The sequence below is a fragment of the Phragmites australis genome, chromosome 4, assembly GCF_958298935.1.
Source record: "Phragmites australis chromosome 4, lpPhrAust1.1, whole genome shotgun sequence".
NCBI lineage: Eukaryota > Viridiplantae > Streptophyta > Magnoliopsida > Poales > Poaceae > Phragmites > Phragmites australis.
In genome coordinates this window covers 8,474,284-8,497,592 of record NC_084924.1, presented here as the reverse complement: position 1 = coordinate 8,497,592, position 23,309 = coordinate 8,474,284, and the positions used below count along the sequence as shown (strand labels likewise).

The 23,309-nt window shown below is 45.6% G+C and overlaps 1 protein-coding gene and 1 pseudogene across 1 annotated transcript; one reads left to right on the top strand and one right to left on the bottom strand.

The window, feature by feature from the left end:
* Positions 1-566: 566 nt before the first annotated feature.
* Positions 567-6,822, top strand: LOC133915559 (ATP-dependent DNA helicase DDM1-like). Its single transcript, XM_062358768.1, has 15 exons — positions 567-766; positions 1,109-1,231; positions 1,341-1,811; positions 1,900-1,998; positions 2,549-2,895; positions 2,964-3,150; positions 3,243-3,418; positions 4,086-4,339; positions 4,428-4,532; positions 4,608-4,702; positions 4,822-4,941; positions 5,476-5,595; positions 5,839-5,937; positions 6,017-6,118; positions 6,258-6,822. Exons 2-15 carry the CDS (start codon positions 1,130-1,132, stop codon positions 6,483-6,485), a joined length of 2,505 nt encoding a protein of 834 aa, XP_062214752.1. The 5' UTR covers positions 567-766; positions 1,109-1,129; the 3' UTR covers positions 6,486-6,822.
* Positions 6,823-13,149: 6,327 nt separating this feature from the next.
* LOC133914570 (probable glutathione S-transferase GSTU6) lies at positions 13,150-23,227 on the bottom strand (annotated as a pseudogene).
* Between the last annotated feature and the right edge of the window lie 82 nt (positions 23,228-23,309).

Below are 23,309 nucleotides of genomic sequence, written 5' to 3'. Positions count from 1 at the left end.
CGCAGCCATCGAAACGACCAACAAAAGGGAAAGGTCATTACTTCGATGGTTTTCAGTTTTCACACCCCGCGCAGCTTGTTACGTGCGCCGTACGAGCACACGCCCCGCACCATCCACTCGTTCAAACCACGTAGACCCGTTCCGCCGTGGTTCCACCGCAGACTGACACGGCCGACCCACATGTCAGTAAGACACGGTCCAGTGGACCTGGTATTTTTGACGGAGGGGCCGTACCATCCCCTGGGCGGGGATCGAGGCAGGCGCTGAGGCGTGCGTGCTTCCCATTTGCGAGCCACCACTCCCCATCCATACACGCAATGCCTGTAACCCCCGTCACTGACACGTGGGGCCATAGAGGTGGACCAGCATGGACAGTGGTGAAGAACAGACGAGCAACGGCTCGCGCAGCAGGCCAGCAGTAACGCAGTTTGAAACTTTGAATGGTCCCAGCGACACAAATTACGGGAATACCCCCTGCACGCCCCACTGCAGATGTGTGCCCACACGAGGTACCCTTACCCCTGGTGGCAATGCAGTAAATAATCCGCAAGTGCAGTGCCATTCGTCCTGTCTCTCCCCCCACACTTTCCCGCCTGAAGCCCTCTCTCCTCCCGAGAAGCGAGAGCCCTCGCCGTCCTCTAAAATATACTAGGGCCAGTCCCCTCGTCCCGTTCCTCTAGCCCCTCCCATTTCTCGGCATTGTTTTTATTCGGATTAATTTGCGTTTTTTAGGAACACACGTCTGTCCTAACTCCTAAGTCGCAAGGTATGATTTTTCCCAGCGTGTTCTCGTCCGACGTTTCATCGGTGAAGTTGTCCGAAAGAGATTTTTTGGGGGAAATATTTCTTTTTTTTTTTTGGATAAAAGTTGGGAGATTTTGGTGAATGCGCTTTTTTTTATCGGATAAAGCGATTTCTACAAAGTTGGGAGGTTTTCTGCTAGTTTTCTCGCAGTATGTTGTGTTTATGCTGCTGGATTGGATGTCTGGGTTTAGGGTTTTAGCCTCTTCTTGGTGAGGTGATACTGATCTGATGAAGTAGTAGTAAAATGTTTGTTATGGTTCTGGATGTTGGCTGATTTTTTATGCTAATTTTTTAAAAATAGCAGGGATTAATCTGGTGGCGGCTTATGTTAGAAGGGATGGTGGTTGCCGTGGCCAACGGAGTGAAGGTGGAAGCCGCCGCCACCGCCACCACGGCGGATTCTCCTAAATCCGTTCTGGACGACGAGGTGATTCTTTGGCCTGCAGATTTGTGTATTTTGCATGCCGAAGTTTTCCAAACATTTCTAATTCTTGGCCCGAACATAGTTGCTGATGTGATGGTTTTATGCAAATTAGAAAATTTCTGAAGCTAAGAATGGGGACGCTTCCCTTGCCACTGAGCCAATTAAGCATGCGGAGAGGGCTGATGATTTTGTGGATGCAAGCTCACCCCTGCCTGTTGAGTTCGACGGCAGCAGCGGTCGTGCACTTCCTTTCATTAAGGCAGTGAAGGAGGAAGAACAACTATTGGAGCCCGTCAAGGAGGAGAAAGCTGATGATTTCGTGGATGCAAGTTCATCTCTACCTATTGACCTTGAGGCCAAGAATGGTGATGCGTCCTTGATCACAGAGGCGATGAAAAAGGAAGAAGAACAGCTTGAGGAGGCCCGGATTAAGGCAGAGGAAGAAGAGGAAGCCAGGAAGAGGGAAGAAGCTGCAAGACTCGCTTTTGATCCTGAGGCACGGTATAGCAAGTTAGATGAGCTGCTGACGAAGACACAACTCTTTTCAGAGTTTCTACTTGAGAAGATGGATCAAATCACTGATGTATGAGTCTCACTGTGCGCTGACTTTTTTTTTGTTCTTTTTATTTTTGCTTTTTTGCTGATTTTTGTGGTGTTGCCTGATTAAGCAGGAAGGTGTTGAAACTCAACCTGAAGAGCCACCAGTAGAAGAGAAGAAGAAAGGACGTGGCCGAAAGAGGAAAGCAAATGCTGTGTCACAGTACAATGGTGTGAGTGCAGACTTCATATATTATTCTCCGTCTTTTGTAATTTGCTAGTATGCACAGTTTCTCTGTCTTCATATAGATGGATGATGTGGATGATGTGCTATTACAATACTATGTCTAGCCTGCTCATCTGGGCTTGCACCAATAGTAAGTTAGTATGTGTTGAAGCATGTGTTGATGGCAGAATTATGCTAAGGATGGTGCTGAGCTGATCATGTTTCAGTTGTAGCGTCCTTTTGTTGTAGTTCATAAACTCATAATGTGTGACTGAAAGGGTTGTTCAAGGATGGCTGCAGTATGAGCGCAGCTGCATTCCTTAGTAAGAGTCAGGATATCAGGACACTGTTCTATGGTTTGTTTGAGTTGTTTGGACTTGTTGACGTCTACTGATCTAATGGCTATACAATTATGAAACGTATTTCAAAAATTTTCTGGCGATGACCTCCAAGTTAATATATAAGGAGGAAAAGGTTGACAAATAAATATTGTTCATTGGTTAAACCCTATGTTAATTTTTTATTAGTTCTGACAACCAAAATAAATTATTATTCAGAAGAAGGCTAAGAAGGCAGTGGCAGCCATGCTTACAAGATCTTGCGAAGATCGACTTGCTGATGATTGTACTCTCTCAGAAGAAGAAAGGTGGGAAAAAGAGCAGGCCAATCTTGTGCCATTATTGACTGGCGGAAAATTGAAGTCATACCAGATAAAGGGTGTGAAGTGGCTAATATCATTGTGGCAGAATGGACTGAATGGGATACTGGCTGATCAAATGGGCCTTGGGAAAACAATTCAGACAATTGGATTTCTTGCTCATCTGAAAGGGAAAGGCATGCATGGTCCATACTTGATAATCGCACCTCTGTCCACTCTCTCGAATTGGGTGAATGAGATTTCAAGGTAACTATCCAGGGTTTTCTTTTACCGTCCTTGTCATCGATGTCTAATGTTAAGACGCTTGATTTCAGGTTTACTCCTTCTCTTGCTAGTATCATTTATCATGGAGATAAAGTGGCCCGGGCAGAGATAAGAAGAAAATCCATGCCCAAAACTGTAGGCCCTGATTTTCCGATAGTAGTGACTTCATATGAGATGGCCATGTCAGATGCTAAATTTCTTGCTCACTATAAGTGGAAGTATGTTGTTGTGGATGAGGTAATGGAAAAGCACATACTCTAAATTATCACCCTTGTATTGCTTTTGCCCTTTTTTGTATTTACATGACAGTTCCATTCTTCTTCCACCAGGGACATCGGTTGAAAAATTCTAAGTGTAAGTTATTGAGGGAGATCAAGCGCATACCGATGGAAAATAAGCTACTTTTGACTGGGACACCCCTTCAGAATAATCTAGCAGAGCTTTGGTCACTATTGAACTTTATTTTGCCTGATATTTTCTCATCAAATAAGGAATTTGAATCATGGTATGATTCACTGGGTCACTTCACCACTGTCCATTTCCCATTTGTCCTTTTATACATGCCCTTCCATTTGTAGTCCCAACTTTCAGCACTGAGGTGCAAATACCAAAATACTAGAGGCACTTTTTGTGTTCATCAGTGAGTTGCCTTGTATTGATTCTAATAATAATTTACTTGAACCTTCCAATGTAGCATTTGGCACTTTCATCTAGTTTTTCTCTTCCACTGCCCTGATCTTGTCTTGATAACTTCGCTGATTTGTATGGACCAAATCATCGATGGAACAGTTGCTTGATCTGTCATGATTTTTTGAAGGATTGGTTTCTGGTCCTTAAAATCTATCATTGTGTGGTAAACCAATGCAATACAATCTGTTAAAAGTACACAAGTGCATCATTTCCATCACCATGCATGAATCTAGCAATTCCATAGTTATAGTTCTACTCTTGAAACACATTAAATTCCTCTTGTAGATTACATATTGAGATATTTCAGTATTGTTCTTCATAAAGCCTATGATAGATTTTAAACTTGGAATATTCCACAAAAAGAAGATTGAAGTGCACCTATCAGTTTCATCACCATCCATAATGCTCGTTGTTGTTAAATATTCCATGTATTATATTTGGTTTGTTCTGCCTCTGTTGCGCTGACAACTATCTTCTTGAAGGTTTGATTTTTCTGTGAAAGGAAATGAAGAACAAGAAGAAACTGAGGAGAAAAGAAGGGTCCATGTTGTATCGAAGCTTCATGCCATTTTGCGTCCATTCCTTCTAAGGCGGATGAAGGAGGATGTAGAGCATATGCTTCCACGAAAGAAAGAGATAATCATTTATGCTAACATGACTGAACATCAGAAGCGAATTCAGGATCACTTGGTTGAGAAAACATTTGATGTCTACTTGAATGAAGAATCAGATATTGGTATTACATTTGCATATATTCTTGTGGACTTACAGACCACTGCATAAATAATTTAATAGCCCTCTAAGACAAATTTTTTGTACTGTAGTGTTGCAGAGACCTGGCATTAAGGCAAAGCTAAATAATCTCTTTATTCAGCTGAGGAAGAATTGCACCCACCCTGATCTTTTGGAATCTGCATTCGGATCAACAAGTTTGTCCCATTTTTAACTTAATGTTCTTGTTTCCTGACTTTTCTTTACATTGTCATCTATTTGTGTTTTTGCAGGCCTGTATCCACCTGTGAATAAGCTTCTAGAACAATGTGGCAAGTTTCAGCTTCTGGACAGGCTACTGAATTCCCTACTGTCGCAAAAGCACAAGGTATATGGTTTATCCTCTTGTCATATTGTGTTTTTAGCTGGGCTTATATTCATGCACATGTAGCACATGTTTACCTTCTGATCTTTCGGATCTCAACTAGAATTGATATATATTTGTAGGTTCTGATATTCTCACAATGGACAAAAGTTTTGGACATTATTGAGTATTACCTAGATTCAAAAGGCCTCAAGGCTTGCAGAATTGATGGTAGTGTTAAGTTGGACGAGAGGAGGCGGCAGGTAATGTGCTAGTCTGGCCAACATTTCTCTACTTTACTAATTGGGTGCATGAGCAAGAATTTGGCATGTGACATTACACCATGTGTTAATGACTTACTTGCACAGTTCGGAAGGTACTTGTGTTAAATTGCACATTCTCAAAATATAACCGAAAACCCTCAATAATTGTATTCTTTGGTGATCGGGAGACATTGTATAATAATATGTCCATGATACTGTTTCACATTCCCTATCAGCATGCTCATTTAACACCCAATATATAGCAAATTGTTTAGTTGGCCACTGCACCAGTTTCTCCCCTGCCATGATATCTGAGAAGCAGATGGTGTAGCTTGGAAGCGCAACGCTATGTCATTGCGTAAACTCTAAAAAGTTTATGTTGCTTTATAGTGCTTTCGGGTTGCTTGCTTCACTGCTTGATGGTTGTCTATGACCGTCGTTTCCTCACAAGTTGTCTATGACCGTCGTTTCCTCACAAGTTGTCTATGACTATCGCTTCCTCACAAGTTCGTTTGCTACTATTTTCTGTTTCAGATAGCAGAATTTAATGACTTGAACAGCAGCTTAAATATCTTCATTCTGAGCACACGGGCTGGTGGGCTTGGTATCAACCTTACTTCTGCTGATACATGTATCCTATACGACAGTGACTGGGTAATTCTCTATCTATCATGAGAGTTACACTGTAATACTCCATCAGATAGAATGTTCATATGCTAGCATGTTCATTAATTAAAAGACGCATTCTTGCGGCATGCGATCTTGTTTGGACTGTTTTCCTGGGGTGCTGGTTGTACATGTAGCTATGGGCCTTCTTGCCTTCTTGCTGTTATGTACCTCAATTACCTGTCATACAGTCATAGTTCTAATACGCTGTACTATTGCTTCATCCTCCAGAACCCTCAGATGGATCTGCAGGCCATGGATCGATGCCACCGGATTGGTCAAACACGGCCAGTGCATGTGTATAGACTGGCAACATCACATTCTGTTGAGGTGCGGTTCGGTGATCTGTATTTTCAGACTTCATGCTTGGCTTTCTCTATTAATTTTTCTCATCTTTTCATCGTTTTAGGGACGGATCATCAAAAAAGCTTTTGGAAAGTTGAAGCTAGAGCATGTGGTGATAGGGAAGGGGCAGTTTGAACAAGAAAGAGTGAAGCCTAACGCCTTAGATGTAATAGTTTCATCCTAAGTACAGATATATCAGTAGTTGTTTCTTCAGATTGGGAACAACAAAAACGACAGATGACAACAAAGTGAATTTGCGCTGGAAAATCGTTGCTGATAACGTTTTCCCCCCCATGGGAATGCAGGAGGCGGAGATGCTGGCGCTGCTCAGGGACGAGCAGGACGAGGCAGATAGGATGATCCAGACGGACATTAGTGAAGAAGACCTCTTGAAGCTGATGGACCGGAGCGACCTGTCCGGACCACCTCGTGCTACTGATGCCGCGCCACTTATGCCTCTGAAAGGCCCTGGTTGGGAGGTCGTGGTACCCACGAAGAGCGGGGGCGGAATGCTCTCGTCGCTCACCAGCTAAGAGCCGCCGCAATGCTCTGCTGCTCCTTTTGCTTGCCGCAGCACCTTGGTTGTCTGGCTGACGATGAGGTGCCTGCTGGCCGCTGGTCAGGCGATATTTTGCATATATGCCCCCAAGTAACAGTTGAACTAGGACACTGGGTGTTGCGCCTACAGCAGTAGATTAGGCGAGGCTGTGTTATAGTACTTGTAAGCTGCGTTCTGACTTAAACTGTGCTGTTCTAATGCAGCATTTCACTTGCGGTTTCGTTCAGCAACAGCAGCTGTTGAAAACTGTACTGTCACTCCAATGCAGAGACGGATGCCTATTTATAACTTATGAGCATTGTTGTTTTCGACGTAGGTTCTTCTGTTCGACTGTAATGCCGTAGAGAACTAAATATATGTTTGCTGGAACACTTCAGTAGCTCATTTGAATTCACTTGATAATGCAAAGAATTGAAATCAAGCTAGACCCACTGGTAACAAAGGTAAAACAGCTTAAGCCTTTAACGTGGCATTGCTGGACTTCGTTTACTACATAATGTGGAGCGGAGCTAGGGAAACGGCTGCTCCGTTATGCCTTGTGTAAGAACAGGGTCAAGTGCAGCCTCGCATAAAGGAGGGCAGGCCGGGGTGCTGAACTGAGCCGAGGACGAAAAAAAGAAGGTTGGGCCAGAGCATGCCTCGGCCATGTACTGTACCGAAGAGGACAATCCAAACTAGTGTGTTTTTGGTTACAACACTATCATAAATCTTTACGATCTTATAATCCGCAATCTTTGTTTATTGCTTCAAAATAATATGAATTCACATTCAAAATTAAAAAAATCCATAAAAGCTTACAAATCCTCTCTTACAACAACACTAAGATATCTTTCTTGGTATAAATATTATTAAGTACTTATGTGTTACCTCTATGGAGATAATTATATCTTGCAATAAAGGATCGGGATTAATTGATAGCTCATCTAGTTTTTTTTGGGATTTCAGCTGATATAATTTCTGTCCCTTGCACAACACAATGAATAAAATGGACAAGTTTGCTCTTACTAAAACGCATGCATGTGTTATGCCATGCCTCACTTAGTCATGTATGTTAATGTAGAAATAAAATTGATGAATACATTTTTTATAATACAACGAGAACAATAAATAAGCACTTGGTCGATTGTGTGGAAATGGACAAAAGTTTCAGGTGGCTTCCTACTAATCTTTGCAAAAGTTTACACCAGCTTGGGCTACACAGTCTACCAAAATCAACTAAACAGTTGGCTTCCTACCAGACCAACAGGGCGGATCCATATGGGAGGGGGACATGCATCAGACCAGTAGGGCTTATGCCCCCTGGCCCTAGCACTTGGAAGCCCCTTTCATTTTTTGGCATGGAAGAGGAAGGGTAAGAGAAAGAAGAGGAAGGGCTCCTCTACTTTACAGCCTTGAATCTGCCATTGCCAGCGGCCACAAAGACTAGGAGTGGCAACGAGTCGGGTCAGGACTAGGTGGAGCAAAACCATGCTCGACTCGAAACCCACAAGTTGCAACCTGACACACGCATGAAATGAAAAACGAGTGAAAACTGGTACCCGAACCTGCACCCGCCGGGTTTAAGGATTCCATTTGTGCTGCGGGCGACACGGACGTGATGGTTGCGGCGGGATTCCATTTACTGTGGCCCAACGTTGAGCCAGCTTACCCCTAGCTTCCCTCTCTGCTGTCTCTCTCCCCCTTCCCCTCCCTCATTGCCATCGAGCCGAGCAACATCAGAGAGAGCGCAGCATGCCGCTGGCCAAAACTGACATGCTATCGCCAAATTAGTTGAGCACCGACCGAATCCGATGAGCCCGAGCGCGGATCCACCCCTGCTAACCCCCAAGGGGCATGGAGGATGTTTGTTGTGGCCTTATCTGACCAGATCCTACCTTCCTCCCCGCCAAATCGAGCCACCGCCACATTCTTCCTCAAGTCCAGCACCCCTTCCACCACCCAGCCGTCGCGCCACTATTTCGCTGCTCGTCCACCCCCAATCGAGAGCTTAGAGAGATTCCCCCAAGTGGTAGAGAGGTGATGGTGGTGGCAAGGAGGCTGAGCGGTGGTTACCGGGTGGCAGGGAGGACGGGCAGTGTGGCAGGGATGCGATGGTGGTTGTCGGGCAGTGGGGAGGGCGATTGGCGGGAAGGCGATAGTGACGGGGAGGCAACGCAGAGGTGGCAGCCAGGAGGCAAGAGCCTGTTGCGGGCATGCGGCTGATGGGCTAAGCATAGGAGACGGCGGTTGCATACGTGCGTGAATGTATCACATGTGTAGTGGGTCGTGGGAGTTGGGTTGGACCTCATGACAAATCTACAAATTGGAAATTGATTTCGTGCGACCCGTGAGCATTCGTGGGTGAGATTAAAAACCCGAACCTGACTCGATCTATTTCGAGTACCTGACCCGTCAGACCTGTGAGTAAAAAATTAGATTCGAATCCAGACCCATCAGGTACAAAACCCGTGAGTACCCGAACCCATAGATCCAATTACCACCCCTACACAAGATCTTGACGTGGTATGACATGAACACGGTGGCCGCCCTTAACAGATTGTGGCTTCTGGTCATGTATACTCTGTGGCGGTGGCGCAACGAGATAAAATAGACTACTAGCCAGTAGCTAGTCCAGCAACATGGTCGCCCTCCTCGCCAAGCCGTTAATAGGATCAGCATGCTTGGCAGCCACGGCTTCAGCCTGTACTGCTGGCGCCGCGAAACTCGCAGTACGCAGCGGCAAGTGCTTCAGGTGCTTTCCTCAATGACTGGCGTCAGCCGGCGGCCTTTGAGCTGGCTTTCGACTTCTCGCGGTCGTGGGACCTACTACATATTCCAGAAGGACCTTCACAATGTGCTGGCGAGCCAACGGGTCATGTGCGGCATCCCCTGGTCCTGCAGACATACGATACGGCGCCACCTCGGTGGATTCTGCTGCAACTCTTCGGCAGAACCCTCAGGCGCAGACGACGATCGCGGTAAGAAACGACAACATTTACATCGCCAGATTCGCAAACAACAGGAGAAGGTGGTTTGCCTTTTCCCGTTTTTAGGGAATCATCCCGGCCTCCACCCCGTTGAATGAGAACTACGGTTCTCTCCTCTTCGCTGAAGGCGGCCGCAAGGCGTTGGTGCGGTACGAGATGAACAAGGCGGACGCCCTCAATGCTGTGCGGCTTCTGGCCAGGTACGAGCTCTCCAACAACAAAAACTACAACGCACAGCTCGGAATCGGCCTGGCAAGGCTCTGTGTGATAATCGCAGAGGCCAGGTACGAGCTCTCCAACAACAAAAACTACAACGCACAGCTCGGAATCGGCCTGGCAAGGCTCTGTGTGATAATCGCAGAGGCCGCCAGGTTCAAGACAATTCACTTCGCGGTCCAACAGGGCGCCAGGCTGACCGACAAGAGGTCGGCTTGGTTGTGCTCTGGGCGCCCATGTCCAAGGCGCTCCTGGAATGGAACCGAAGTGGAACGTGGAATAGGGACCCGAAACTAAGAGAAGATGGGTTTTGTGTTGTGTATCTTAGCCGAAGTGTTTGGCGGGAGGGTCAGCCAAATTTTGTTGGCAATTTGCTGCAAGATTGGATCGCAGATATTTTTAGTGTGCATTACAAATTAGGTCTTCTCTTATTTACAAGTTTAGCTTGAGCTCTTTGGAGCACAAGGAACAAGAGGGCTATCCAAAAAGTTTTTTCTAATCAACCTATTGATATTGTTTATGCTGGTATGTCTTACTTGCATAAGTGGAAGCTCCTATTGAAACCGAATGACAAGGAGAAGATCGAACATATTTCAACAAGGGTGCTGTTTGGATGCAAAACTGTCATCCATTGTCAAACAATATCTCGGACGTGATGATCATGTAATTGGATAGCTTTCGTTTGCTCTTTCTTGCTATGCTTTTGAGTAACCGGTAACCCTAATATGTAACAGACTTGTTATTTGGCGCTTTCAATAAAAACGGGGAGTATCCTTTTGGCTAAAAAAACTAAGAGAAGATGGGATCAAGGGTCCAGCTGATGCCATCAACGCTCTAAACCTGTTGATCTAGCAGCCCGGGTTCAAATTCGACCAGCTGGATGCTGCCGCCAACAGTACCTACTGCAACGCTATCCACTAGAACAGGTTGAAATATGTGGCTGAATAAAATAGAACTGAAGTTCAGTCAAATAGAAATGCCACGTGTAATGGTGAACTAATGCTTACATAATACGCTCTTCGGTTATAAATACTTATCACTTTATCAAGATTCGATCAAATTTTTAAAACTTTAATCGTCAATAGCTTACAAAATATTTAGTTTAGAAATATAAAAATTATGTGTAGATTTGTCTTAAATTTTTTTATAATATTATATTTTTATTAGATCTGATCAAATTTTTAAAAATTTGTCCATCAATAGCTTATAGAATATTTATTTTAGAAACATAAAAATTATGTGTAAATTTATCTTAAAAAATTCTTTTATAATATTATATTTTTATTAGATATTATAATTATATTCTAATAGAGCATAATAATCAAAGTTATATATTGAAAACCGTAAAAAATAAAAATCAACAAGTATTTATGACCGAGGTAGAAGCATGTTAAGCAAGACTACGGTTACTGTATGAGTTTGCTTCTGGGAAGCGTTCCTTTTCTTGTGTTTGTCGCCTATTGATAAAGATAATAATGCGTTGAGCTGTCGTCTAGACAAAGGAAGCTTTGACTCCAGAATTTCCCCATTCCAGTGATTACCGCCATCTCAGTAGTTTGAAAGAAGTTGTTCTACTCCTACAGGCATGCACACAGTTGTACAACCCAGTGCTAAGGCACACCCAAACGTGTCGATGCCCTTGGGAAATGAAAATTTTGGAGGCACCACAGCCATGCATCATGACCGGTCAGAGTGAGCCATCCACAACTGTTTCAACTCAGGTATCTGCTCCCTGCTCTCAAACCACTAGACACTAACAGTTGGTAAACAATCGAGCATACCAATTACCTCACGACCATCCACACAATATCTTATCTTCTGGACTTTTAACTCAGGATTCAACTAAAGAGCTAAATCGGTTGCAAATCAGTCATATCCATAATCCCATGGCTATATGGGCAGCAGCGTGTTATCTTCTGGATATGCAACTCAAAATCCTAAGTATCCAACTTATGGAGATAGGGACCATATGAGTTTGCTTATGAAGATCGGAAAGCGGTTGCGAGATACCCTTTCCTTGTAATCTAACGGCTGAACTTCAACTCCGTAGATTTTCCTCTGTTTATTGTTACTTCTGTCGGTCCGACTCGGAGAGTTGCGCACTACTTACGTGCAGCCGGTAAATCTGAATGAGTGGACTTTTACGGTGAACAACAATTAATATGCATCATCCAGTTTTTGATCGGACGGTTTAGATCAATCTAATGATACCCTTTATCGTCTCTTGTATTATGATATTATCTATAGGTATTATAGGTATCATAGGATGCTATGGGAAATAAAATGAGTAGTAAATTTGTAAATAATTGAATTTAAATAGGACAAAATAGTAATCATAATTTTGTATCTTTTTTACGGATTCATATCGATTGGTTCATTATGCGCTAGGGTTCTTCATTGTGCTAGGGTTCTTCAGATGCTGTGGAGGGTCATTTGACGACCTAGTTAATGTGAGTCGCAATCACGCATCAATCGATTAACCACCAAACTTGAGCTGCCGTCACAAACCTGGTATAGTAACATTCGACAACGGTTAATCAACCCGTTCTTGTTCCTGTGCCCAGGGTCATTCGCCGACCTGGGGTTCCTGTCGTGGTATCTCGCCGGAAAGATCGCCGTGTTCGATCGGAGGGGGCACGTCGCCAAGCTCTGCGTCGTCTTTACGCCTCTGCTCCTCGCCACAATGATTGCGATCTCGTGCGTGGACGCCTCCTTGCACCATTGGCAGGATGTCTGCACCGGCGGCGTACTCGGTAGGTGCTTCATGGCGTTTCTTTAACCCGTATATATGCCTGCCCTTAAGAGGCCTCGACACGTTTTGATCACTGCTCTGAAACTCTATCGTTGGTGCTGATGAGACTGTCATGTTCATACAGGAATGGTGGTTGCCTCTGCTTGCCACCTGCAGTTTTTTCCACCTCCTTCAGATGAAAGAGGCACGTCCTTTTTCTCCTTGCATGTATCTATGCAGCTCATCTATTGCTAGTAGCAAAGAAGAAACTGGCTAGAACCGGGGTTCCAACTAAACTTTGCAAACATGCTGGGTCTTGTGCTCTGCCTTTTTCCTGCTATACAACATTGTTTTCCCTGTCGACGCGCTGTCAAAAGAAGCCAAATCAAACACATCCCCTAACGGCCTAACCATCTACCTGATGGCGGGGTTCTGGCCTCACGCGCACTTGAGGTAGATCACTGAGGCCTCGTGGCCGAGGCCCCTTGGCGGCGGCAGATAAGGTGGGCACGGCGCGCCGCGCTTGCCACCGAGGGCTACCTGCCCAGTGACACCAGGCACGAACGAAGGATCATAGGTCTATGAACGAATCAAACCGCGCTTGGTCGACCTGGAAAATGTGTTCTGGTCCATATACACCTCTCACTTCACTCCACATTTCGCATTCTGACACATTGAACAACGGCTAACCATTTTGCAGTTTATCTAAAAAAACATTTTGCAGTTCTTATTAGACAAAATCGTAACTCAGCTGACGCCAAATACTTCTCGAAGTACAAGTACTAAGAACGATGTTTGAACTCCTACTGATTCGGATCCAAATCAACATGTCCAACACAACCCAAGTGAGCATAGCTGGGATCAGCAGACGCAATCCATTTAACCAGAAACCCCTTGTACTGCGCCATAACCTTCCCGGCGTCCGGCATCACCTCCTTCACGGCGTCCACAGCAAAGAACCGCTCCGCCCACGCGGCCAGGCCCGGGAAGTTGGCCTCGTCAAGAAGGTTGGTGCCGTTCACCACCTTGATCCCCACCAGGAAGCTCCCGAGCGCGACATCCACGAACCCGACGATGTCACCGCCGAAGAAGGCCTTCCCCTTGGAGCATTCTCTGAAGGCTCTCTCCAACGTCTCCACCACAGGGATGGCGTTCTTGAACGCCTCTGCTCTCTGCTCTCTGCTCGTCCGTCGTCGACCTGAACAGCGCCCTCCACGACGGAAAAAACTGCAAGCACATCGCACGGAGTCAATCCAGGAGTTGCTAATCATCGTCAAGCGTGCAAGCAAAGCGTCTGATTTCAGTTCAACACGGAAATAGCTATCTCAGATTCCCAGTGCAATCGACGCATCATACCGTGTCGTTGACATAGGTGGCCCAGAAGCGAGCCGTGGCCCAGTCGTAGGCGTCGGATGGGGCGAGCGGAGGCCCGGCCCCCGCCCATGCCTCGTCGACGTACTGCACGACGACGAGCGACTCGCACACTGCCCTACCGTCGTGGATGAGGACGGGATTTGGGGTTACCAAAATGACGAGATTAGCCCTAAAGGGCAGTGGGTCATAATTTAATCACTTAAAGGAAATAATTAAGAAAATATCCAGTCTAATAGATGGTTAGATTTAATCTATAATACCTTAAACCGTGAGTATCATTTTCCACCGTAAAAGAGCTCCTGAATGAAGCTATCAAAGAATTGAAACCCTAATTATTTATTGTTCTGACTTTATTGCACTGCTCCTCTTTCCTGAACTCTGTAGCTAGAACCTAATCCATTGGAAATCTCCACCAAAGAAAAAATTGATGAACTAGAAATCTATCTATGACATTAATATCAAAGCTAATGGAATTCCTACACCTTTCATAGCAATAAGCCCACCCTACTTTCAGCTAAGACGAATGGCAGATGAACTATACCACGACTTGTAATTAATAGATCGTTCAATTAACAAAAGAATTCCAATGGAGCATAGCACTTCTTACATTGCCCTTCAATTCAGCATTGCAAGCTTTTATGGGAGTTTTTCTTAATAAGCTAGCAAAAATTAAAACAACAGGGACTCAAACACGAGAATTCCATATGATAGGGTTCAAACACTTTGAAACCAATATGCTAGTCTTCAACTTGAGCTTCCAAATTGTTTTCAGGGAACTCTGCCATCAAGCAAGGCGTGTACAGGAAATACGATGTTATGATCGCCACAGGACCCTGGTAGTATTTTGGGCTTACTTGACCCAAATCCTGAGCTATGCAGGTATTCAGATCATAGGCCACTGTTCTATCTAGTGAAACACCCAAGAAGACAGAAGACTTTTACAATACAACTAAATAAGTGTATGCCGTTCATTTCCTTTATCCAGTATTATAGATTGCTCTAATGATACTTTATCGCCCACCAGTATCATAGGTATTATTAAAGAGTATCATAAGGGTATGATTGAAAATAAAAAACTTGTAAATTATATGTTTAATTAAGGAAGGTCAAAATGTTAGTTTATTGTTTAGATAAGTTTTCACTTGTTTTGTTCATTTCATTTATTATGATTTTCACACTCCGTCGGCCGGTCGATGATGGGTGGCAGTGATCCGAAGTCCGGTCAGCCAATGACGTAATTGCTCTAAGGGTACCAAGATAATTACAATAATACCTACTCAAATGAACAGTTGAATCACAACAATAATACTCTCAACCTTTTAGTATCATGGTGTACTGTAAAGGTTCTCAGAAGACAACATCTTTGTAGGGATGAAATCCATGGAAGGTAATATTTGTTGTGAAGCTCTGTTCAACCTCAGATTCATTGTCAACAATATTATTATTGTCGGAATCCCATTCAACTCTACTCTTCACAAGTGCATTGTTGTTCTCATCTTCATCGTTGTTAACATCCTGTAACAATTGTTGACCATCGTATTCACCATTGTTCGCATCCTGTAAAATCCAGGGTCTCTCATTTTGTACACAGTGGACCATCACACGCGGGACAATATGCTCAATGTCAATGTGATGCTTCAACACCCGCTCTATCTTACCACACGATTCGTCAAGGATCCAAACCCGAAGTTTGCTCCCATAATGAATTGATGCACAACATAACCCTTCACGACCTTCAATATCCGTTGGCGCTTTAACTACTCGATACTTATCATCTGACAAGGATATTATGCAAAATATCAAATCGTTGACAAACATTTAACAATTGGCAGATGGATGCAACTACTCGTGGTAACATGGACTCCCAGGAAAAAAAAAGGTAGCCCTCACAGATCATATTATTCAAATATCATATGCAGCGAATTCAAAAATAAGTATTGTCGGTGTACTGAATAAGTAGTCCCCTATCAGGGGGAGTCCGCATAAGGAAGTGCCAGTTAGAGGTATATATTTTTTCAAAGACCGTGACCCTATCGCACGACTAGGCAAGGCTCTCGTGACCAGCCTCCCTGGTCATGGAGGTAAGCCTTGTGACCAATCTCATTGGTCGCAGGGAAGATATTTCATCTTAACCTATTAAGTCATATTAAATGCTATCTACTCAAGTGTTTTCTTCCCCAAGCACCCTCTCCAGCGAATAAAGTCTTGACTGATGTAGATGGACAGTGTCACGTCCCGTAGCATCTACAGGATGGCGATATAGACAAACATGGTGCCGCACGACAGATGGGACGGCATCGCAGGCGAGCATGCGGCATGGGGCGACGGGACAGGGCAAGCCGGTCAACCTATGTATGGTCTACATGCCTACCCTAGCTAGGGGTAGTTGGTTTCATCAGGGTTAGACCACGTTGTTGGAACGGTATGTTTGTATGCACACTACTCCTGCTATATAAATAGAGGAGAACAATGTTTGTAAGAAAGAGAGGAACACATCTGTAAACAGTTTCATACTATTTATAAAAGAATACATAGGATATAAGGCTATTATCCTACGAGAGGTCTGAACCTGGATAACTCTGGTGTTCTTGAGTTCATACACACACACCGAACATGTTGATCATGCACCCATCGCCCGGTATACCTCAGAAGTATTGTCAGGATTAGCTCTCAACAGTTGACGCGGTAGGTAGGGGCGCGTTTTCGCGTTTCAGTAAGTGATGATAACTTGATTGGGCTACCCATGGCTAAATCTATGGTAACCGCTGAGTCCCGATCTAAGGACTCAGGTCGTCACGAGGTGTTCATCATGGGGTACGACCCAAATGAGATCGGTGTGCTCCAAGCAAGGACACATCAGAATACAAAGGCTCTGAGACTCAACGTGAAGTTTGCATGGCTGGCCATGAAACAGGGGGCAGTGGAAGCACTCATGCTTCAGGTACTGTCAATGAGCCCTAGGCCTTACGCCCAGAGGCAAACGACCCGACACTGAACATGGAGGTGCTCTGATATAGCACCCGTAACTACAACACCGTCTAGATGAACTCCCGCATAGGGTGCAGTTTGTGACAGCGTCGTCACCTAGGCCCTCACACCATGTGGACGCTAGGGGCTCCCCTCCTCACAATATGTCACCACTCCGCGCTTGGCAGCTTGATTACGAGGCAATGACACCTATACAGAATCTGCAGACCGTGCAAATGCTTCTTAGCCACCCGTGGTAGCAGTACCGGAGTGTTCGCCAATAGCTCCCTGGTTGCACGACCTCGCCCTCCTGGTTGAGACTGCCCGATGCCAAACCGTGGCGTCAAATGCCACGTCCGTCGCAAGGGTTGGTGAAGGTCGTGATCATCAAGACTTGCAACAGGCCCCGCGGCAGGAAAGATCCAGTGCTCTCTCCACAGTAGGAAATGCTCAGAGACCCCTGTCACGTTGGGACAGCCAACCCACTGACTTGCCTTTTCTTCGGCAACATGACATTTGCAGCGTGATCCAGGGTTAGAGAGCTGACCGAGAGAAGGGGGATAGTGCTCAACATGAGCTGGAAAAGGACAAACAACTCTATCACTCACCCGCCCCTCGTAGGGAGGCGTTAGATTCCTCCAACCCATTACTCGGGCCGCGAGACCATCATCTCTCTCTCCAAGCACGTGCTGCCGCCCATTAGTGAGTGACCCACCTACAGGATAGGGTGCAACGCCCTAGCTTCCTGGCTCCGAGAGGTGTGCTGGCTAGATAAGTTCTGACCGGTCATAGCCAAAAAATATGACAGCTCGACCAATCCCGAGGAGTTCCTGCATATCTATACCAATATAGTGCATTCTGCAGGAGGCCACGCGAAAGTCATGACCAACTATTTCCCGATCGGCTTGACTAGTTTAGCCTAGTCCTAACTTATAAACCTCCTCTACATGTCGTTTCACTCCTGGGAGGACTTGTGCGACTAGTTTATTACCAACTTCCAGGGGACCTACGCCTAGCCAAGTGTCGAGGATGACCTGTATCAGGTCAGACAGTGATAGGGCGAGTCACTGTGAGACTTCGTCCAGCGTTTCACCAAGTGACATAATACCATTCCAAGGATCATAGATGAGTCTGTGATCATAGCCTTCCGAAGGGGGGTCAGGGACCAGATGATTGTCGAGAAGCTGACCACTAAGGAAGTATGAAGCACTACTGAGCTCTTCGAGCTCACCGAAAAGTGCACGGAGGCCGCTGAGGCTCGGGAGTGTCAGATCGATGCAAAGCTATAGCCACCATCCTACTAGCCCGTATTTTCCAAGGGGGTTGGCCAAAGAAGAAAAAGAAGAACAAACGCAAGTCAGGACCGCCCGATGTCATGGTGGTCGAGTAGATCGACCAACCGTGTCGGCGCTTCGAGAAAAAGGACGGAAAGGAAGTGCCGAGGCTACTGCCTGATACACCGTACCGACACCTATGACCTGACTGAATGCAAGATCGTGTGGGGCATCATCGACAAGGAGCTTGGGGAGCGCAATCCTAAGTGCGGAAACGATAGTGAGGACGGGGCCGACCCCGATCAATCGGCACTGGATTTCTAGCAGGTCGATCACATGGTCCATAATATCTTTGAGGACGCCGCAACATATTCCTCAAATAAGGAGTACAAGTCAGAGGTCCATGAGGTGTGGGCGACCACTCCAGGCCCAAGTCCACGCCTTAAGTGGTCAGAGGTACACCCCACTTTCAGCCAGGCCGACCACCCTGCGCAGATCAAACACCCTAGTCGCTACCCTATCGTGGTTGAACCAATGATGCAGAACATCCGTCTGGGTCGTGTACTGGTCGATGGAGGGAGCTCCATCAACCTCCTCTTCGTCGACGCGCTAGACGCCATGCAGATTCCAAGGAGTGCATTAAAACCCTCTCCTCCCTTCTTTGGAATCACCCTTGGCTCCTTAGCAAAACCATTGGGGCGAATCAAGCTACCCGTCATCTTTGACTCACCGAGTAATTTCAGGACAAAAAAGGTCCTTGTTGGTGCAAGAAAATGTCTCACTGATCTCAACTCCCTTGTTCTTTTCATCGCCCGATGTATCATCCTTAGGACTTTTCAGGCTTTTCTCCCTGGATGTCGATATCTTCAAATTCTCCAAGTGGTGAAGCCTTGTAGGAGATTAAATGCACGAGATGTCGCCTAGAGGGGGTGAATAGGTGTTTCTAAAAATTAAAAACTTCACATCGGATTAACAGAATCCAAAACTTTCGGGTTCAGTCCAGAACTTCCACGTATCGGAAGTTCTGAGTCCAACCCGAACTTTCCGACTAAACAGAACAAAATCAAAAACTAACAACACCTATGTACTTCTAGTTGAATCTAGTTGTTACCACAAGTTCCAAAGTAAGTGTAGAGCATATTCCACCTTTCACCTACAGCCACAAACTCACAAACACGTAAATCATGGCAAATCACCCAAAAGTCAACTAGAACAACAAAGAACACAAAAACAACAAAGGAGACAAGAATTTTTTTCTCAAAGTTCGAATCCAATGATCCTATGTTTCCATTGATGTGCTCATAAAGAACCAGGTCTCTTTCAACCATATTTCTCACTAAGCGACCACGAAGATCGAGCTTAGCCTTACTCAAAGTCCTCCTTCCTTGCAGATGTGAGGATGAACTTTCACAAATGTCCCATGGCACTCCACAAGCTTGGGTGCTCGACGGGCGCCGCCTAGCCATCTAGGAGCTCAAGGCTTCAAGAGTAACGAACACGAAATTGACCATCTTGATGATGAACTCAAGTGCTCAAAGGTTTAAATTGAGCTCACTAGCACTCAATCACTCAACCCAACTCTCAAAACCTTGCAAGATTTAATGCCTAAGGGAGTGGGAGAGCTATTTAATGTGTTAAATCATTGTTGCTCAGCAGCAAATGAAGGGATGCGTGAGGGGGTATTTATACTCAACCTCCAAAAACTAGCCGTTATGTAGCTTTTCTGCACTAACCCGGAACTTATGGGTTAGCTCAAGACTTAGTAACCGAGAACCCCTGCTCGAAAAGAATCCGGAGGTTTCGGCACCCGAAACTTTTGGGACAGCCCAAAACTTCCAGGTTAAGCACTGAGTTCATAACCGAGCACCCCAGCCCAGACTCAATCTGGAGGTTTCGGCTACCTAAAACTTCCAGGCCAGCTTGAAACTTCCGGGTTGGTTTAAAAAGCAAATCGAGCACCCTTGCTTAGAGCTCCACCCAGAGGTTCCGAGAACACAGAGCAACTTTGAAAAACCCGATGATCGTGGGTTGATTTGTGTCTCTTATCTTTCAGATAAAATGATACTTTGAGCACTGAAACATACTCAAGATAATCTAAACACATCCCTCATGATAGTACGGCATATATATACTCAAATTTAAAAATAAAATCAATTAAAACTATTTAGTACCCATGTGCCGCTTCTCTTTTCCTCTTGAGGGATGCCAACATCGTTTAACATCTTTAACTAGACTAAAACTTTTTCATAATCTCATTAAACTTATTAGTCTCTTAATCATTTGTCATAAATTATCCAAAACCCACATAGGGGGTTTACATGCACTTTCAGAAATATCGAGGCATATGTTGATGATGTGATCGTCAAGAGTAGAACTAGGGACGACCTGTTCGCGGATCTCCAAGAAATGTTAGACAACCTTTGGAAGTAGCACATGAAGCTGAACCCGGAGAAGTGCACGTTTGGAGTTCCATCAGGGAAATTGCTCGGGTTCCTCGTATCTAGTCGAGGAATAGAGGCAAACCCTGACAAGATCAGAGTCATCGACTAGATGAGATCCCTGACCAGGTTAAAGAAAATCCAGAAACTAGCATGGTGTATGGTGGCTTTGAGCAAGTTCATCTCGAGGATAGGGAAGAAGGGGATGCCGTTCTTCAAGTTCCTAAAGAAAATCGACCACTTCTTATGGACACCAAAAGCATAAATGGCCTTTCAGGATCTCAAAAGGTACTTCTCGTCCCTTCCTGTACTAATTGCTCCTCGACCAGACGAGGAGCTCTTGCTCTGTGCTGCAGTTACCCCATAGGTCGTGAGCACAACCCTGATCATTGAAAGAGAAGGCCTTCAGTGACCAGTGTACTTCGTCAATGAGGTCTTACACGACGCAAAGGCTTGGTATCCACAGGCTCAGAAGCTACTATACGCCATGTTGATGGCCTCTTGCAAGCTTAGACACTACTTTCAGGCCTATAAAATCAAGATAATCTCCGTGCTTCTGATTAGATAAATTCTCCACAATAGGGATGAAACTGGAAGAATAACAAAGTGGGTAGTAGATCTCGGGGAGTTTGGTATTTTGTTTGTCCCCTGAACGGCTATCAAGTCTCAAGCGCTGGTTGATTTTGTGACCATGTGGTCATCCTTTGAACCCGAGCAGGAGCAATGACCAGAGGTAGATGAGCACTGTACCATGCACTTTGATGGGTCGTTTACGCTGAAGTTACATGGGCTGGAATGGTCTTGACCTCACCAACCGATGACATCCTTAGGTATATAGTTCAATTATGTTTTCCAGCCACTAACAATATTATGGAATATGATGGCCTCTTGCCCGGAATACGAGCTGCTTCCGCGCTTGGGATAAAATGCCTATTAGCAATAGGGAACTCGCTACTGGTCATGAACCAAGTGCAAAAAGAATTTTAGTGCTCTGATTCGACAATGATGATATACCTCTCTGAAGTGAGAAAGCTGGTGCGACACTTTATCGTCTTTGAGGACAGGTATGTCCCTCGCAAGGACAACTTTCTAGCTGATGAGCTGGTCCATCTAGCTTCTTCTTGCAAAACTGTCCCAGTTAGAATCTTTGAAGAACGACTCACACGATCATCCACCGTGGTCTCAAGCCAAGGTGAAGGTGATGCTCCGCTTGGAAACGGAGCACTAGAGGTAACTCCTCCTTTAGTGTTGTCGATCTCGGGTGGCCCTCATGTGATCGCCTTGCTTGATTTAGGTATGACCTGGATGGATCAGATCTTGAACTACCTTCACAATCGAGCAGTCCCTATCAGCAGAAAAGATCACGTGGTGAGCCCGCATATACTCCCTAGTAGAGGGATGCCTTTACCGCGGAGGGAGCAACATTCTTTTACTGAAATACATCACTCAAGAATAGGGGAGCACAATGCTCTTTGATATCCATGGAGGCATATGTAGTAGCCACGCTTCATACCACATTTTGGTAGGAAAAATGTTCTGGCAAGAATTTTATTGTCCCGCAGCCTTTTAGGATGCTTATGAGTTAGTGAAACGGTACGAATCATGTTAGTACCATGACTAACATACTAACCTACCAGCCCAAGCATTGCAAATCATACCACTCTCATGGCATTTCTCTATCTGGGGGCTCGATATCGTGGGACCGTTCCCTAAAGCCCCCAATAGTTTTGAATTTTTGTTCGTGGCAGTTGAAAAATTCACTAAGTAGATCGAAGTCGAGCCCATCAGGATGATCACCATCGTAGCAGCGATCAAGTTCATACGTAGGTTGGTAGTGCGGTTGGTAGTCCGAACTCCATAGTTACGGACAATGGAACTCAGTTTGCCAGTAGCGCTTTCTGATACTACTGCGAAGTGATCAGGACATTGGTTATTGCCACTGTCACTGTTGTTGGTGTTGGAGTGGTTGTTGCGGCGACAACGGTTATTGCTACGGTTACCGCTTGACGTCGTGGAGGAGGAGCTAGCACCAAAGGAGCCGTTGGTGGCCATGGTGTGCGCGCCACTGGAGGCAGCGGCGACCAGGGTGGTAGGGAAGGTTGCTGGCTTGGCCGTTGTGATCTCCTCAAGAAGGAGGTTGGAGCGAACCTCAATGAATGAGGGAAACGACTTCTGTCATTTTAGCAAGGCCACCATGTAGGAGAACTTCTCGTTGAGGCCGCGAAGAATGGACAGAACAAGAGTGTGGTCGGCACCGGTTCACCCAAATCACATAGCATCAGCCATGCTCTTGAGTTTATGGTAATAATCGGAGATGTTGAGGTTGCCCTAGACAAAATTTTGGAACTCTGCGTCCAAGTACAACGCACGAGTCTCACAATTGCCGAGGAACTACTGCTTGTTGATGACCCAAGCAGTGCACGTGGTACAACTTGGGGTCATCACAATCTCAAGAAGTTAGTGAGAGATAGAGACGAGCAACCAAGACTTGACGATGTAGCCCATGTGTCTCCAATGGGCAAGGGTGGGGAAGGAGTCGTCGGAGAGCACATGGTCGGTGAGGGCGTATTTCCGAGCGTGACGAGATGGAGGCCGTGCCACTTGGTGTAGTGCACGGAGTTGAGGTAGAGGACAATCGACACGAGGGTGCGCATGTTAAGGACGGACACTGCCTGCGCGTGGAGGGTGGTGACGGCGAGCGCGACGGCAAGGGCGATGGTGCGGTCGGCCTCCTCCCGTTGATGCAACATCAGCAGGCACCTGGTGGCCACGGGGGGCGACCTCCTTGGCTTGGAGGCAGATGTCCTCCTTGGCCTGCCTTGTCGTCCTGTG

Bases quoted from the DNA above. Each gene is read 5' to 3' on its own strand.
- LOC133915559 (XM_062358768.1), top strand. From the start codon at position 1,130: ATGTTAGAAGGGATGGTGGTTGCCGTGGCCAACGGAGTGAAGGTGGAA. The intron at 1,999-2,548 runs GTGAGTGCAGAC...ATTATTATTCAG, and splicing joins CTGTGTCACAGTACAATGGT to AAGAAGGCTAAGAAGGCAGT. The intron at 5,938-6,016 runs GTGCGGTTCGGT...TCATCGTTTTAG, and splicing joins CAACATCACATTCTGTTGAG to GGACGGATCATCAAAAAAGC.